A 15,507-nucleotide genomic window follows, 5' to 3' on the forward strand; every position below is an offset into this window, starting at 1 on the left:
AAAACCCCTAGCACAGTCACTTGATCAGAAACCAAAACTTGGGTTTGGAATTTGGAAGTGGAAACTACAGTTTCAGGGAGGAAACAATAGCCACGTCATTCTCGCAAAGCCCCTGCCAGGCAGGGCCAGGCCTGGTCAAGTGAATCAATAGCAATTTGGGGTCTAGCGGGGGCACCGTCTGAGTAATTCCGATGAGTGAGCATGATGGGTTCCGGTGCTTCTGAGTCCTGGGGGACGCGCGCGTTCACTATCCACTTAGCGCTGAAGTCTGGTCCTCTCCAGCCACTCCCACCGCCCGCCCTCTGGCGGGGCTCAGGCGCTCCAGCCTCTGCCAGGGCTCCTCCTGACCTGCTGCACAGACTCTGGGAGGATGGAGGCTCAGGGGCAGCCCCGGGCCAGGAGGTGCTGCCCCGAGGCCATGGGCAAGCTCCTGCCCGGCCTCTGCTTTCTCGGCTGCCTGGTCACCTACGCGCTGCTGGGCGCCGCGCTCTTCTCTGCCATCGAGGGCCGCCCAGACCTGGAGGCAGAGGACAACCCTGAGTTCACAGATTTCCTGGACGAGCTGTGCGGCATCCTGAGCTGCAACAGGACAGGTAGGTGCCTCCCCCTGCGGGCAGCCTTCTCCCCAGGGTGGAGGCTGCTCCTGGGGGCAGGAGCCTGGGGCTGGGAGCCGCCTGCTGTATCCTCCGCAGTCCAGGGCAACTTCAGCCAGCGACTTTCCTCTGAGCCTCGGTTTGTCTTCTGGAGAGTAGAGAGCTAAGTGGGGGGCCTCTCAGGGCGGCTACGAAGAGTGCAGGAAGAACACGGGGTGCCCCACCTAGGCCAGTCACGCCTGAGATTCAACTCCCAGGACTGGCACTCAGGGAGCCCTCCTAACTGAGCCTGGGTCCCAGGATGGGGGGCAGCACCCCTCCTCTCCCACGTGCGTGTGGTGGTGAAGGCCTCCTCTGCAGTGGGCTAGAGCAGGGCAGGGCTTGAGAAGAACTGGGGCCCGGTTCTGACCGGCTGACTCCCCTCTTGCTGTGTGACCCATGACAGCAAAGCCCTGGCCAGGGCCCTGAGAGAAGGGGACCCACAATCTGAGGCCTGCACACTCAGGGCGCTGTGGCCTGGACTCCTGCTAGTCAGTCCCTCCCCCAGCACAGACATCGGCTCATCCAGGAGCTCGTCTCCAACGCTCCCCCACCCTGGGCTCTCCCCAGACCTGCTCTGTCTGGACCCCTGAGGCTGGGCGGGAGTCTCATTTTAAAAGGTTTCCCAGGTCCTGTCGCACAGCAGGGGCTGCTCAGCTGCCACTGGACTGATGTGTATGGGAGGTGAACCTGGTCAGTGGGGGTGAGCTCAGGTGGACCCTGGGCCAACCCCGTGCGCACAGTATCTCACTGAATGCTCCCAGAGCCCCTTGCCTTGGGTGTGAATTACCTCCTCGTGCAGATTAGGAAACAGGCTTGGAGGTGAAGCAACTTGTTGGTGTTCACAACTAGGGAAGTGGAGGCAGGGAGTGCCGGAGTCTGAGCCTTACCCCACCTTGCCGTACTGCCTCCCCGAAGGGAAACTGAGGCTCAGAAAGCAGCCTTATCCAGGGCTATGGGAGCCAGTCAGGGTGGAGCAGTGTCTGGCCTGCAGGTGTGCGGCCCTGAGGCTGGCGCATCCCACAAGCGGCGACATCCCCCATGTGCCGGGCTGGTGCCGTCCTCTTCCAACCTTACCCGAGCAGCAGGCAGCTTCTGGGGTCCCGAGGCCCACAGGCCGCACAGGCAACAGAGCTCCTTGGGGACCTCTGTGAGGTCCAGGTTCTGGCCCCGCCCTGGCCCTGGGGCCAGCCCTGCGGAGGCCAAGGCTTCCTCCCCAGCCTGGAAGAGAGGGCCCTGGTGCCAGGGAGACCACCACACCCTCCGCTGCGGATTCAATTTCCAGCCACATTCCAGCCGGCCTTTCCTATAAGCAGCTTGCTTTCAATTCTTTAGAATCCCCTGAGAGAGAGAAAAAGAGAGAGTAGAGGTTTGATCTTTCTGTGAACAGTGAAAGAAAGGGAGGTGGGCAGTGAAGACTCTCCTAAGGCTGTCCCTCCAACCTGTCCCTCCGGCCTGTCCCTCCGGCCTGTCCCTTGGGCCCTCTTATCCTGGGGGCTCTGTGGCCTCCTGGTGTCCACTTGAAAGGAGGACCAAGGCCTAGCACTGGTGTTGAGACCACAGGGGTGTGCTTGGGGAAAACCCGCCCTCTTGGGGCAGGACAATCTTGATGGGCCGTGGCTCTCCTCACCCCGGCTCTTTCTCTAGTTGTGGAAGGCAAGAGACTGGACCTGCGCAAACATCTGCAGAAGATGAAGCCCCAGTGGTTTAATGGGCCGGAAGACTGGACCTTCCTGAGCGCGCTCTTCTTCTGCTGCACGGTGTTCAGTACCGTGGGTGAGTGCCAGGGTGGGGGCAGGCCCCCAGGGCCACCTCTGGCCAGGACCACAGCCTGCCTGGGAGAGGGCCTGACAGGGTGGGGGAGGCAGCTGTGAGCGGATGCTGGGACATCCGATTCCTTCAGCTCTAGTGGCTGTGACGTGCCCTGGCCCCTGGGGCTGCCTGTGCTCAGGTGGGCACTGGCTCCAGTGCAGAGGAAGTAGTGATCAGGGCTGCCACTCATCCCAAAGCTGCCTTTGTGCACAGCAGGAGTGTCCTTCCTTCAGCTGGGTGCAGTCTCAAGCCCCCCCAGCAGGATGGACAGGACCCCCCAGCAGCCCATGAACCCCCGAGGTCAGCGACCACTTTTGCGGGAGATCACTGGACTGGGATCAGCTGGATATGGTCCTTCTTGTCCCTGGACCAAGTGCTCTCGCACAAAGCACTGTCAGCTGCGACGGACCAGCCCCGTCGGCACTGAAACCGCTGGGACTTAGTTCCTGGAAGATGGGCAAAAGGCTTCGGCTGTTTTCTGCAGAGGCTTTTTCTGCGCGATTCTCCTCCCTTATCAAATAAAACTCCTTCAAGTCCCCGTTCACAATGCTAAACGTGGGGATTCACCCCCGGGGCTTGGGAAAGAGAAATCTGAAATGACTGGACCGGACAATTGCCTCCTCTCATGCAACTGACCCAGTTTATTTTCCAAAATCAAGATTTGTACCCTTCCAGTGAGATTCCTAGTAGAAAAGTGTAAATACCAAAGAACAATAGTGAAGCATAGAGTGAAGGACATGTAAATCACCAACCATAAACAAGACAGAAGGCCTGTGACGTCACAGGTCTTTTATGACTGAGATCAGCCCCCTGACCTTGCAGGTGGGTCTTTATGATTAAGATTATCCCCCTGACCCTGCAAGTGGGTCTTAGGGGACAAATTCTGGAAAGGATAAGAATTACACCCAGAGTTTTTGGAGAATTTGGCTTTTAGAATCTCTTTTAACCCTTTCTGTTCCTTAGGCTTTGTCCATGTCTTCCTCTCTCTAGTAACTTCTTTGAGCTGGATGGGGACGAAATTGGAGGTTCCAGCGTTCATACATGTAGTTGGCATGGGGGAATCCGTGTCATGTACGTCTATGATGATCCAGAGGATTGCGATGGATGTCTGCCAGATTCTGTCTGCAATACCATCTGATGTCTGAAAGCTTCAATTCTATAAAACAACACTCACAATACAGTTTAGCAGATAGGGCCCAAAAAGCAACATGAAGTTTTTAGGTTTGTCAGATGTACTCCTCTAGCCTCTACCATCCTCTTTTAATAATCCATCTTCATCACATAGGCATACCCACAAACCTTCTGCAACTTTGCTTTTAACCTTCTGTTTTTTATCCTGGTCTTTTCTTTCCCATTTTGAGACAATCTTAGGATAAACTTTACTTCATACAAAATGCTTTCTTATTCTCACAAGATTTCCTTTCATTATAACCACCAAAACTTTATTTATTTTTTTTATTTATTATTTTTTTTTGGTGGTACTGGGGTTCCTGGAAGCCCTTCTGCCTCCGGGCTACACTCCCAGACCTATTTTTTACATTTTCATTTTTGGAAACAGGGTCTCCTAAGCCAGCGCGCGCGGCTGGCTTCAAACCTGCGCGATCCTCCTGTCTCTGCCTCCCAAGCGCGGGGATTACAAGCGTGCGCCACCACGCCCGGCGACCACCAAAACTTTATATCTGCACATTTATTATACCTGTCTTTTATCCTGACATACATATTCCTTAGCCAGGTGGTGCCTCCCTGTCTCCGGGCAGTGCACGTACTAGGTGCAAGGGTCAAGAATCTTCCTGGCCCTCGGCTCTATTGTATTGGGCAGTATCAGCTGCTCATCAACTAGGCTGTTTTGAAGTCACATACAAAGTTTATCTTTCCTATATCCAGGATATTTTGTAGGTCACAGAGTTTCGGCTGCACCTACTCAACTTTGAAATTTTACCGAAATAAATAATTATAGGTAATAAGTAGACAAATGAATTTCAAGAAAACTTTACAAAAGCAGGCAGCAGGCCAAATGTGGACAGGATCACGAGGAGAGGAGGTAAACAGAGGCACCGGTTGCCTTTCTTGTAGTTTTAGGGCTAATGGCTTCAGTTGACTCTTAAGGCTTTTACTATAGGTTAATGATTAGAATCAAGGGCAAAGATAGAGAGGAACTCTGCATTGTAATTGCTGCAGCCTGAATGCTTTCACAGCACTTACGCTCTAACTAGGTTTTATTATAGCTTGGAGCAAGGCAGGGAGAGTCTGAGGGCTCAGACATATATTACCAGAATTTTTATCTTCCACGGGCTCAGTTTCTCCCATGGTCCTGATTTTTGGGACCCTGTTTTACATCACGGGAGCCTTTAGTATAGAATCATTACCAAAAGAACAATAGCTTATAAAAGGACATCTAAGAGCAAGGAGTACTTTGACCAGGGACAACGCCCCCCTCAGGGCTTCATCTCCTTGAGATTTAATGCCACGTCATGCGTGCGGGGGCACGGCAGACTCCAAGCGGGACGAAACCATGGCAGCCAGCCAGTGGTAGGTGCTGGGCCCTGGCTGCAGGCAGGGAAGCTCTGGCTCCTGCCTTCGGGCAGTCCACAGGCTCCTGGACAGGGCAGAGGTATGGGCAGGTATCTGAGTGCGTGGTGTGGGACGCGAGGTGCTCAGAGGATTCTGAGAAGAGAGGGCAGGGCATCCACAGGAGAGCACCCCAAACTTCCTGGGGGCCATGACAGTAGTGAGAGGAGTCTGATGGGGGACCAGGAGTTTCAGGATAGGAAGGTGGCCGGAGCAGGGCACTCCAGGCCCTGGACAGCACCAGCGAAGGCCAAGCAGCAAAAGGAAGGGCCGGCTCTGGGAGGAGGCTGAGCCAGGGTGCAGAGCGGCGAGAGGACTTGGGGGGCCAGGGCGGAGGGCGTGGGTCCACCCTGGGGGCAGCAGATGCCCAAAGGACTTCGAGCAAGGCAAGACGCATGGCCCAGCCTCGCAGAGGACCCGGGCAGCTGTGTAGAGATGCAGTGGGAGGAGAAGGCCACTGCAGGCCTTGGGGCACCAGTCCAGGGAGAGGGGCCAGTGGCTGAGCGGGGAGCAGGCTAGGAAGAGGAGGAGGGTGGGAAGGAAGTCTGGAGGGAATCCTGGACTGGGGCTGTGGCAGTGGCTGTGGGGTGGGGAAGTGCCAGGCGACTGCAGGTCTCTGGGTGGCGGATGGGACTGGCAGGCTGGGGAGGGTGGCGAGGATGAGGCTGGGGACCCAGTGTGGAATCCAGGGCCAGTGGAGTTTAAGCGCCCAGTGGCGCCTCTAAATGGAGATGCCCCACACTGCTGGGACTGTGGGTCAGGGGTTCTGGGGGAGGGGAGCTGCAGAGGAGGCCTTTAGAGTCCCCAGCATCCACCTGGCATCTGACTCCTCCGGACTGAGGATGACACAGGAGGGTGTGGCTGGGGCTGGAGGCTTGAGCGCAGGAGCACAGGATCGGGCAGCGCCAGGACGGCAGCAGGCAACACAAGCGGATCCTGGCCAGGCCGTGCCCTGCACCTGCCCGATGCACATGGCGTCCTGAGAACCCCGTGCTGTGAGCCCGAGTTCTGAGCCCAGATAGAGTGGCAAGTCAGGGGCTGAGGTCTCACAGTGGTGGAGCCGGTCCAGGAGTCAGCTTTGAGACTCAAGTCCAGGGATGTCCCCCCGGGGTGATCTCCTGACCTTGAAGTCCCTGGGCTGCTGGGGGACCCTGCCCACCCTGCTCAGGGAGCCCCAGGGAGAGCCTGGAGGGCCGGGAAGCCCTCTGCCTGCAGCCTGCTGGTGTGGAGATGGAGCAGATGGCTGGCCTGCGACAGAAGGCACTGGGGCGGGGGGGCTGGCCGCACCTGCTTCCTGAGTCTCCAGCCCCCAGCGAGGAAGGATGCCTTAAGCGCAGCTCACCCAGGGCTGGTCTGTACTGGAGTCCACAGGCGAGTTGCCCTCCACTGGGGATACCACTGGTTTAAAGATGAGTGAGTACCCTCAAATCTGCTTCCCTCCCTCCCTCCCTCCCTTTTTTCCTTCCTTTCTTCCATCCTGTCTCATCCACACACTGACCACCAAACTGCGCTGGCTGACACTTAGCCCTGAGGACGAACCGCCTCTGTCCCAAGATCTTTACGTTGATTAGCGCTTCCGATTCTCACAGCAAGGCCAGTGCAATTATTATTCCCATACTTCAGATGGGGAGACTGAGGCCCCTGTGGGTCAGCCAGTTTTGCAAGGCCCCACAGCTCATGTGCATCTGAGCCCGGGCTCCTGGGCCTTAATCCTCCTGCCCACTGTCCTGCTGTCCTGTCCTATGTCGGGGGAGGGACAGTAAGCAACAGGCCAAGGCCCGCTGATCACCCGCTGTGTCAGGCGATGGGTGCAGGTGGGACGGGATGTGAAGGGGTCCCGCTCTGTCCGGGAGGGGTGCGGATTCTCTGGAAGTGACTGATGACCTGGGTCTGAAGGGATTAGTGGGGGTCAAAGGGATTTGTGAAGTTTCTGAGGGCAAGAGTTTGTCCCTGGCAGAGGAGACAATCCGTCAGAGCCTGCGGCTTCCTGTGCCCTTTAGGAGGTGACCATCCTGTAGGAGAGCAGAGAATGGGGCAAGGTGGGGGACCCTGTGGGAAGAGAACAGGGCTGGGGTGGCCCATCCTGTCTCCGGACAGGCTGTATGTCCCTGGGCCAGCACCGAGATTCTCTGGGAACTGAGGGCCTGCTCAAGCTGGATCGCCCCCTGGCCTCTTTTTGGGGGGTGCATCAGAGTGGGCCAGCTGGGGGGTTGCCACTGCTGCAGGGGTGGGATCAGGGGCAGTGGAGGTGGTGAGGCCTCTCTTCCAGGGTCTGGAGGCTCTCGGGTCACATCCCTTCCCAGCATCCATGCCCTTCACTCAGCTCCTACCCATCCAGGCTGGCCACAGGACCCGGACTCTTTCTTAGTTTTAGAGAGCAGGTACCAATCCCTAGGAGGGCCAGCTGCCCAGGATCATGGAGCTGCAGCTGGGTGCTGGCCTCAGCTCAGGGTGGCAGAGCACAGGGTCAGGCTGGATCCTGGAGGCCAGACACCCTGGGTCAGAGCTGTGTGACCTCCACAAAGCGATGGACTCTCTGAGCCAGGCCTCCAGACTCATAACCTGCCTAGACGTGCCCCTCCGGGCCTCAGAAGGAGGCTGAGGACCACACGAGGGAGTGGCAGCCAGTCTGGGTCTCATCATGAGCACAAATCTCCTCCCAGGAGCCTCCACTGGGCCTCCCTCCCACCTCATCCAGTCTAGTCCCAGCCAGTGAGCAGTGGCTCCCAGGTGACTAGGCCCACGGGACCTGCTCCCCAACTGGGGGAGGGGAGCAGTAGCTGTGCAGGGAGAAATGGGGAGGGGCTGTGGGAGGACTGTGGCTCCCAGGTCAGTGGAGGGCCGAGATCAAGCCCCCATTGCCCCTCCAGGGGACCCAGAGTTCAGGGACCACTGGAGAGGACAGACCCCAGAGAGCAGACAAGGGGAGGAAGATGCTAGAGATGAGCTAGGGGCTGAGAGCATGGTGCTCTGTCTTTTATTCCCCAGCCCAGGAACTGAGTTGGTTTTTGTTTTGTTTTGTTTTGTTTTGTTTTTGAGTACTGGGGATAGAACCCAGGTGCATTCTATCCCCAAGCTACATCCCTAGCCCTATTTTTTATTCTTTATTTTGAAACAGGGTCTCACTGAGTTGCAACGGGCCTCATTAAATAGCTGAGGCTGGCCTCGAACCGCAATCCTCCTGTCTTAGCCTCCCAAATGCTGGTATTACAAGTGTGCACCACCACGCCCAGCTCTGAGATTCTTTTAATGCAGGGCATCTCCATTACCCTGGCTCCGGGGCCTCTGGAACTCTAGGACCAGATAATTGTGAGGGGGGTGGACTGGGCACTATCGGAGCATCTCTGGCCCCCACCAACTTGGCAGGAGCATTCTCCACTGCCCTGCCCACTGTGGCTGCCAGCAGACATTTCCAGATGCCCCCTGTGGGGAGCCAGAGATCTGTTACAGTGGTTGTCAGGGTGGTCCTGGGCCCACAGCATCAGCATCAATGCAGAGTTTCTAGGAAGGCAAATGCATCCTCGGGCCCCATCCTAGAAGTTCTGAGCCAGAACGTACAGGTGTGGGCCAGCAGTTCATGTCCCAATGGGTTCTTCATGGAATTCTGATGCTGCTAACGTTTGAGAAGCACTAACCCGCCCCACACTGGAACGGCCTCAGTGTCTTTTACAAGCTCCCAGGGCTGGACCTGCCCCAAGCCAATCAAGTCAGAATCCTTAGGGACCAGGCGGTACTGGGGATAGTATTTTAGAGCCCTCCAGGTGGTTCTGATGGGAGTCGGGCTGTGAACCACTGATCTAATGGAAATGCATTAGCATGAGTGGTTTAAGTTTCAAGAAAGCAAAGCCACTACCCATTGTCCGAGCCAATTAGGACATCGTGCCATGCAGCAATTACAACTGGAAGAGGATGTTGTGGAATGGTCCACGCTTCCTGTGATCAATAACAGTGCTTGAAGGTCCCCTGCTAATACTACTCCCTGCCCTGCTCGGTCTCACCTGAGATGCGCCTGGCCTTGGTGTTCAGAACGCGGCAGGTGTGAGGCGCTCGGTCCTGGCCACTCGGGCTGGGTGGGCCTCTGCAGCAGAATGGACCGCGCTCAGGCTCTTAAAGCTCCAGGCTAAGTGTGGAGCGCTGGTGGCGTGTGTCCGTAGAGATGCATCGTGGGCGATGACGTGGTTTCCGCTGTGCGCTGTCGCGGTCGGTGACTGAGTCAGTTGGCACCATCCCCTCCTAGGGGCTGTGAGTTCTCTGAGACTTGCTTTCTTGGTACATTTTTTAATGTAGCATACCTTCTTGTGTGTGTGTGCGTGCGTGCGTGTGTGTGTGTGTGTGTGTGTGTGTGTGGTACTGGGGTTCCTGGAAACCCATCTACCTCCAGGCTACACTCTCAGACCTATTTTTAAATACTTTTTTTATTTGGAAACAGGGTCTCTTAAGCCAGCGCGGCTGGCTTCGAACCTGAGCGATCCTCCTGTCTCCGCCTCCCAAGCTCAGGGATTACAAGAGTGCGCCACCACGCCCGGCTCTTGGTACATTTTTTAATGTAGCTTATCTTTTTTGTTTTTTTGCATTATTGGGAAACCCAGGGGCATTCTACCTCCAAGCTACAATACTCCCAGTTCTATTTTTTTTTTAATTTTATTCTTTACTTTAAAACAGTCTCACTGAGTTGCAAAGGGCCTTGCTAAGTAGCTGAGGCTGTCCAGGAACCGTGATCCTCCTGTCTCAGCCTCCCAAATGCTGGGATTTCAAGAATGTGCCACGACGCCCGGCTCGCATATCTTCTTGATTATGAACATATGTCACTCCGAGGCAGCCCCGAGGGCTCTTTGCGTAGGAATCACCAAACCCACCACAGCCAAGGACAGGCTGGGCTGGGCATGCGTGCAGGCCAGGTCTTCGTGGGAAGGGTGCTGACCTTTGTTGTCTGTGGGCCGTGTGACCCAGGACAGGTCAACAGACTTCTCTGCTCCTTTTCCATCCAGTGCGGGTAAAAATGGAGATTGCCAGCACAATTTCTGCTGTGCAGGCGATGGGGAGTTTGACTCTAAAAGACACTTTATAGATCTTTTTTTATGGGTGTTACAATCTTTAAATCAAGCAAATTGAGGAGACCCTGCTTCCAAATAATGAATAAAATAGGGCTAGAGGTTTAGGTCAGAGGTAGAATACCTCTACATCAATACCCAGCATCACAAAAAATAAATTCAAACACCGAAGCCTGCATTCCAGCCGGGAGGTGGGGTTGCTAGTTACTTCGAGGAGCCTCTCCAGACCTCTGTAGTGCTGCGTGTGAACTGGGGACTTACACGCTGTCTGGGACCAGGCTTGTGCAGGATCCTGCTGACCCAAGGCCCGGACTCCCCCCAGACATCCCGGCCCAGGCTTGGGGGTCCCCTGCTCCTCCAGGGGAGCTCAGAGCTCCCTCTAAAGGGGCAGGCAATCGAAACTTGCTGTGTCTCATGTCCCCACTCCACCCACAGTACCTGGCATACAGTAGGTGTCCAATGAATGTGCTTGTTTAATAAATATTTCTTGGTATGCCAGACACTGTTCTTGGCACATCAGATGGGAGTGGGTTCAAGGACAAAAACTGAAATCTTCACTCAGATGCAAAACCGACAATGTATACAGTAGGTCAGATAGCGAAGATAATATAGAGAATTGCAAAGAAGGGCACGGGCACAGGGAGATGGCGGAGACAGGGGCTGTGGCTGCACAGAGGTGGCCAGAGCCGGGGGCTCAAGGGCAGAAGTCAGGGAAGCCAGGGAGGGAGCCTGTGGCTATTTTAAGTACCAATGTTTTAGGGACGTGAATACATTCTCAGAGCCAAGCCCCGGGTAGAGCGTCCTGGCTTAGTAGAGGAGCAGTCCGGAGTGTGGCCATCAGACCCTGCTTCCATTGAAAGGGATTATTCTGTCTGAAAAGAAAAACAGTGGATTAATGGATGAGCACAGGCCACCCACAGTTGTCCCCACCAGGCCTGCATCCCGGAGGAACCTGTGCAGGGAACGTGGCCTCCCCGCTCTGTCCACCAGGGGCCCCGGGTGGTTTGGGGTCTGTCGGATCCATGATGGGTCCATCACCTGCACAGCAGAGCAACTCTCCAGGCTGTGGCAGAACATTCCAGACTCCAAATAGAGTGCTCCACTGAAATTGATACCGCAACAGCGCCTGCTCCCAGGAAGGGCACTTAATGTCTGACCACATTTCCCGTTGGTGGTTGAGAAACCATGGTCTCTTGAAGGCCAGTCGCAGACAGAGCACTTCCCGTGGGCCAGGCAGGATTGCGAACACTTGACATGCAGTGAGTGTTGAATCCCCCGCTGCCTATCGTCCTGGGGCTAGCGTCCCCTCCCGCCTTTCTACCTGTGTCAACTGAGAAGGTGACAAGCCCCGCAGCCATGGCCACAGAGCTGGAGAGCGCTGGCACCAGGTGCTAAGTTCCTTCCTGACTCCAGCCAGCGAGTTCTTAGGCAGCATGCCGCCTCCCTTCTGTTTTCTCACCTGGAAACCTTTCCTGAGGATGCGTGCTTTGTGTTTGGTCCAGGAGTAGAGAGTTGCAACCCCTCTAGGTGGACCTATCCTGGGCCCCGAGCCCTGAGCTTGGTAAGCACGGAGCAGGCTGGGTTTCAGCTTCCGGTCACCACCTGGACAGATGTGCAGTGCGCCGCTGCTTTGGTGCCTGGACAGCCCTTTCTAGACCCACCACGGGGCCTTTGCACATGCTACGGCTGCTTCTTTAGCTGGTGGACTCATAGTCCCCTTCCCAATCTCAGCTCAAGTGTCTTCTCACCAGGAAGCCTTTCCTGAGCCGGAGTTAGGCGCCTACTTTTTTCTATCACAGAACAGTCTGCTCTCTTGCTTCCTGTTCCTGACCCCCATTCCCAATGGCATCCTCAAGTTTGGGTATTTAGTTGCTTTCTGCCTCCCCCACTAGACAGAAGCCAGCAAGATGAGGCCCCATGCCTGCCCTGGGTGCCACTGCATCCCCAGTGCATACAGCAAGTGCTCAGTACTCACTGAGTGGATGCAGGCACACCTGGGGTTAGCCAGCCCGCCACCCACTGGGGCCCGTGGGACCAGCCTGGGCAGCGCGTGGGGACAGACGAAAGCTGATGAGACCCTTGAGCCGTGGCTAGGGCCCTCTCCCTGGGGGCCTGGCGGGGGTGGGCGTCCTGAGTGCCCCTGTCCTGGAGGGAGAGCTGAGGCTGGAGTTTGCACAGGGACCTGTGGTCCTGGAGGAGGTTGGCGCTCAGCCCAGCTAGGAATTGCCTTCGAATTAATTTACATAATTGGGCTGCATTTTCCTGTGTTAATCTTCCTCTGTGACATCAAAAATTAAACACAGACATTAAACTCAGGAGCTCCTGCTCTGCTTGAGGAGGTCACGCAAGCTGGGCCACTCGGGAAGGTCCGGGCCCCATGCTGCGGCTGCTGGCACTCTGCTGTCCTGTGTGTTTTGGGTGGGGTGGGGGTGGGGGTGGACGCCGCTCCTCTGCCTGCTACTGGTCCTCCGCGGAGAAGTGTCCTGCCCTGAGGTTGGGAGCACTAGTCTGGGCCTGCGGAGTCCCATGGGTTGGACTCTCAGCCCCACTGTTGAGCACCTGTGTCCTCTTGGCCAAGATACTTTATTCCCCGTGCCTCACTTTCCCCATCAGTGAACGGGGGATAGTGGCACCTGCCCGTGAGGGTTGCGTGATAGGTGCTTATAGCAAGGCTCGAGTGTGCCCAGGACTCCACGTTGATCGACCGCCCACTTCATGGCAGGCTCAGCCTCCTGGACTCCTCCCAGCTAGCCACTCTTGAAGCAGGACAGTCACACCTGAAAATGTGTCCCAAAATCTGGGAGCAGGGGCATGGTGGCTTCTTAAAGGCCAGTGCCTTGGGGTTGAAGAGGTAGTGGGTAGGCTGGCAAAGCCGCCCATCTCCTTCACCTGCCTCTTCCCATCCTCCCAGGGGGCCACACCCATCCTCAGGAGGACGCTAACACCTGGAGTGAAGATAGCCACTCACCCCCAAACATGAGTTTGTCCTCTGCAGGGGACATTCCTGGTGAAACCTCTGGGTTCCAGGTGATCTTTGTCCTATGGAGGAGATGGTCTCATTCCTGTCCCTTCACAGAGACACTTTCCATACCAGAAAAGTGAGCGGGCTTTGAGATAATTTACATACACACATACATTTATTTGTTTGTTTGTTTATTTATTTATTTATAGTGTTGGGTACTGAACCTGGGGCCTTACCCATTCTGAGCACACATTCTACCAAAAATCTATACTCTTGGTCTGAGATGACTATTTTTATATATTACATTGTTCATTATTCTTTCTTTCTTTCTTTCTTTCTTTCTTTCTTTCTTTCTTTTTTTTTTTTTTGGTGGTACTGGGGTTCCTGGAAGCCCTTCTACCTCCGGGCTACACTCCCAAACCTATTTTATATTTTTGAAACAGGGTCTCTTACGCCAGCGCGGCTGCCCTTGAACCTGTGTGATCCTCCTGTCTCCGCCTCCCAAGCGCGGGGATTACAAGCGTGCGCCACCACACCCAGCCCATTATTTATTTTTTCTAATGTTGTATTGGCACATTGTAGTCATACATCTTAATGGGGTACAAGATGGTAGAGACATACATTTAGCCCTTCCCCAAGTCCCACCCCATTTCCTCCCCCTTCCTCCTCATGTTTGGCTTACTGATTATATCCACTGTTTAAAATGTCACACTTTTTTTCTGGGCGTGGTGGTGCATACCTGTAATCCCAGTATTTGGGAGGCTGAGACGGGAGGATCGTGGGTTCCAGAGCAGCCTCAGCAATTTGGGGAGACACTCAAGGACCTACAAAGACCCTGTTTCAAAACATAAAAATAAAAAGGGCTGGGAGTGTATCTTGGGAGTAGAATGCCTCTGGGTTCAGCCTCTAGTACCAAAAAATATCAAGTCACACTTTTGAGGGGAAGTGGACAAGGGTCTCTTAAAGCTTTTTATGGCATCGGGAGACAGGAGACCACATCCCAGACTCTTCTTTTCCAGGCTATGGCCACATCTTCCCTGTCACCAAGCTTGGCAAATACCTGTGCATGCTCTACGCTCTCTTTGGCATCCCTCTGATGTTCCTGGTCCTCACGGATATCGGCGACATCTTGGCGACCATCTTATCCAAGTCTTACGATCGGTTCAGAAAGCTCTCCTTCTCCTCCCGTCCCTCACCCGAGTGGTGCCGACTGCTGTGCGGGAGGAAGCCCGACTCCAAGCCTCTGGACAGAACCACCCCCAGCATTGTCATCAGCGCAGAAGAGCTTCCGGGCCCCAAACCCGGCAGGTGCCCCTCAGACCCGAGCTGCAACGCAGAGCTCTTCGAGAGACTCGTAGCAGAAGAGAAACAGAACTCGCTGCAACTGCCCCCCAAGGGCGTCGAGAGGAGCAACTCGTGTCCAGAGCTGGGTCTGGGGAGACTCTCCTGCTCCATCATCAGCAACCTGGACGAGGTGGGGCGGCAGGTGGAGAGGCTGGACATCCCCCTCCCGGTCATCGCCCTGGTGGTTTTCGCCTACATCTCCTGTGCGGCTGCCATCCTCCCCATCTGGGAGAGAAACCTGGACTTCGAAAATGCCTTCTATTTCTGCTTCGTCACGCTGACCACCATCGGGTTTGGGGACACCATGCTAGACCACCCCAACTTCTTCCTCTTCTTCTCCATCTACATCATCATCGGGATGGAGATCGTGTGCATTGCCTTCAAGCTGGTGCAGAACAGGCTCATCCACATCTATAAAAATTTCTTGCTGTTCTTTGCAAAAGGGAAGTTTTGCCACCTCGTGAAAAAGTGAAGAAGGCGCCATCGGCCCCTCCAGCGACAGACAGGGCCGAGCTGGTCTCACCTTGCCTGTGGGGTCGTGAGGTCGGAGCCAGGGCCACTGGAGCCTCCGAGACCCCGAGGAACGGACTCGATGCTGGCATGAGGGCTGAGTTGGTCTTGAGGCCCTGCCCAGACTGGGCCAATGTCCAGTGGCATGAAAACCCCTCCCCCTTGTCCAAAAACCAGTTTCTTTGCATTTTTAGAAAGCACCATCTTACATAGACAAAGCAGGGCTGGAGGAGCCCCGTCCTCGCGTCCTGGCTCTCAGCGCCCTTCATCCACCCCAGGGGACTGGTCACCAAAGCATCAGTCCAGCAGGAAGGGCCAAGGAGCTCACGGCCGGGGCCGCCCTCAGTGACTGGTGGGAGAGCTGGGGACAGATGGAGCCTCGCTTCCTGCTCCCTCCCCAGGACAACGCTGGCGTGTGCTGTACACTGTCCCCCGGGGTCTGGTGGACCAAGCCTCGGTGCTCGTTGGCACGCCGGCCTCCTCTGTCTCCCTGCCTCACTTTTCCAGTCCTACTGGGGCCTCCGAGGGCCCCTCCCAATACCCACTCACTCACACCTCAGTCTCCGGGTCACTCCTGAGGACCTGGCCTGGGACAGGACATTAACAGGCCATATGTGAACTGGTTGGC

At 55.7% G+C, this 15,507-nt stretch overlaps 1 protein-coding gene across 1 annotated transcript; it reads left to right on the forward strand.

Moving 5' to 3' along the window:
• Window positions 1-370: 370 nt before the first annotated feature.
• Window positions 371-14,841, forward strand: KCNK18 (potassium two pore domain channel subfamily K member 18; the record flags this gene model as incomplete). The annotated part of the gene is made up of 3 exons (XM_080693624.1): window positions 371-593; window positions 2,280-2,408; window positions 14,045-14,841. The coding sequence occupies 3 exons, from the start codon at window positions 371-373 to the stop codon at window positions 14,839-14,841; spliced, it is 1,149 nt and encodes a 382-aa protein (XP_080549750.1).
• Between the last annotated feature and the right edge of the window lie 666 nt (window positions 14,842-15,507).

Source organism: Muscardinus avellanarius, assembly GCF_963383645.1.
Source record: "Muscardinus avellanarius genome assembly, chromosome: 4".
NCBI lineage: Eukaryota > Metazoa > Chordata > Mammalia > Rodentia > Gliridae > Muscardinus > Muscardinus avellanarius.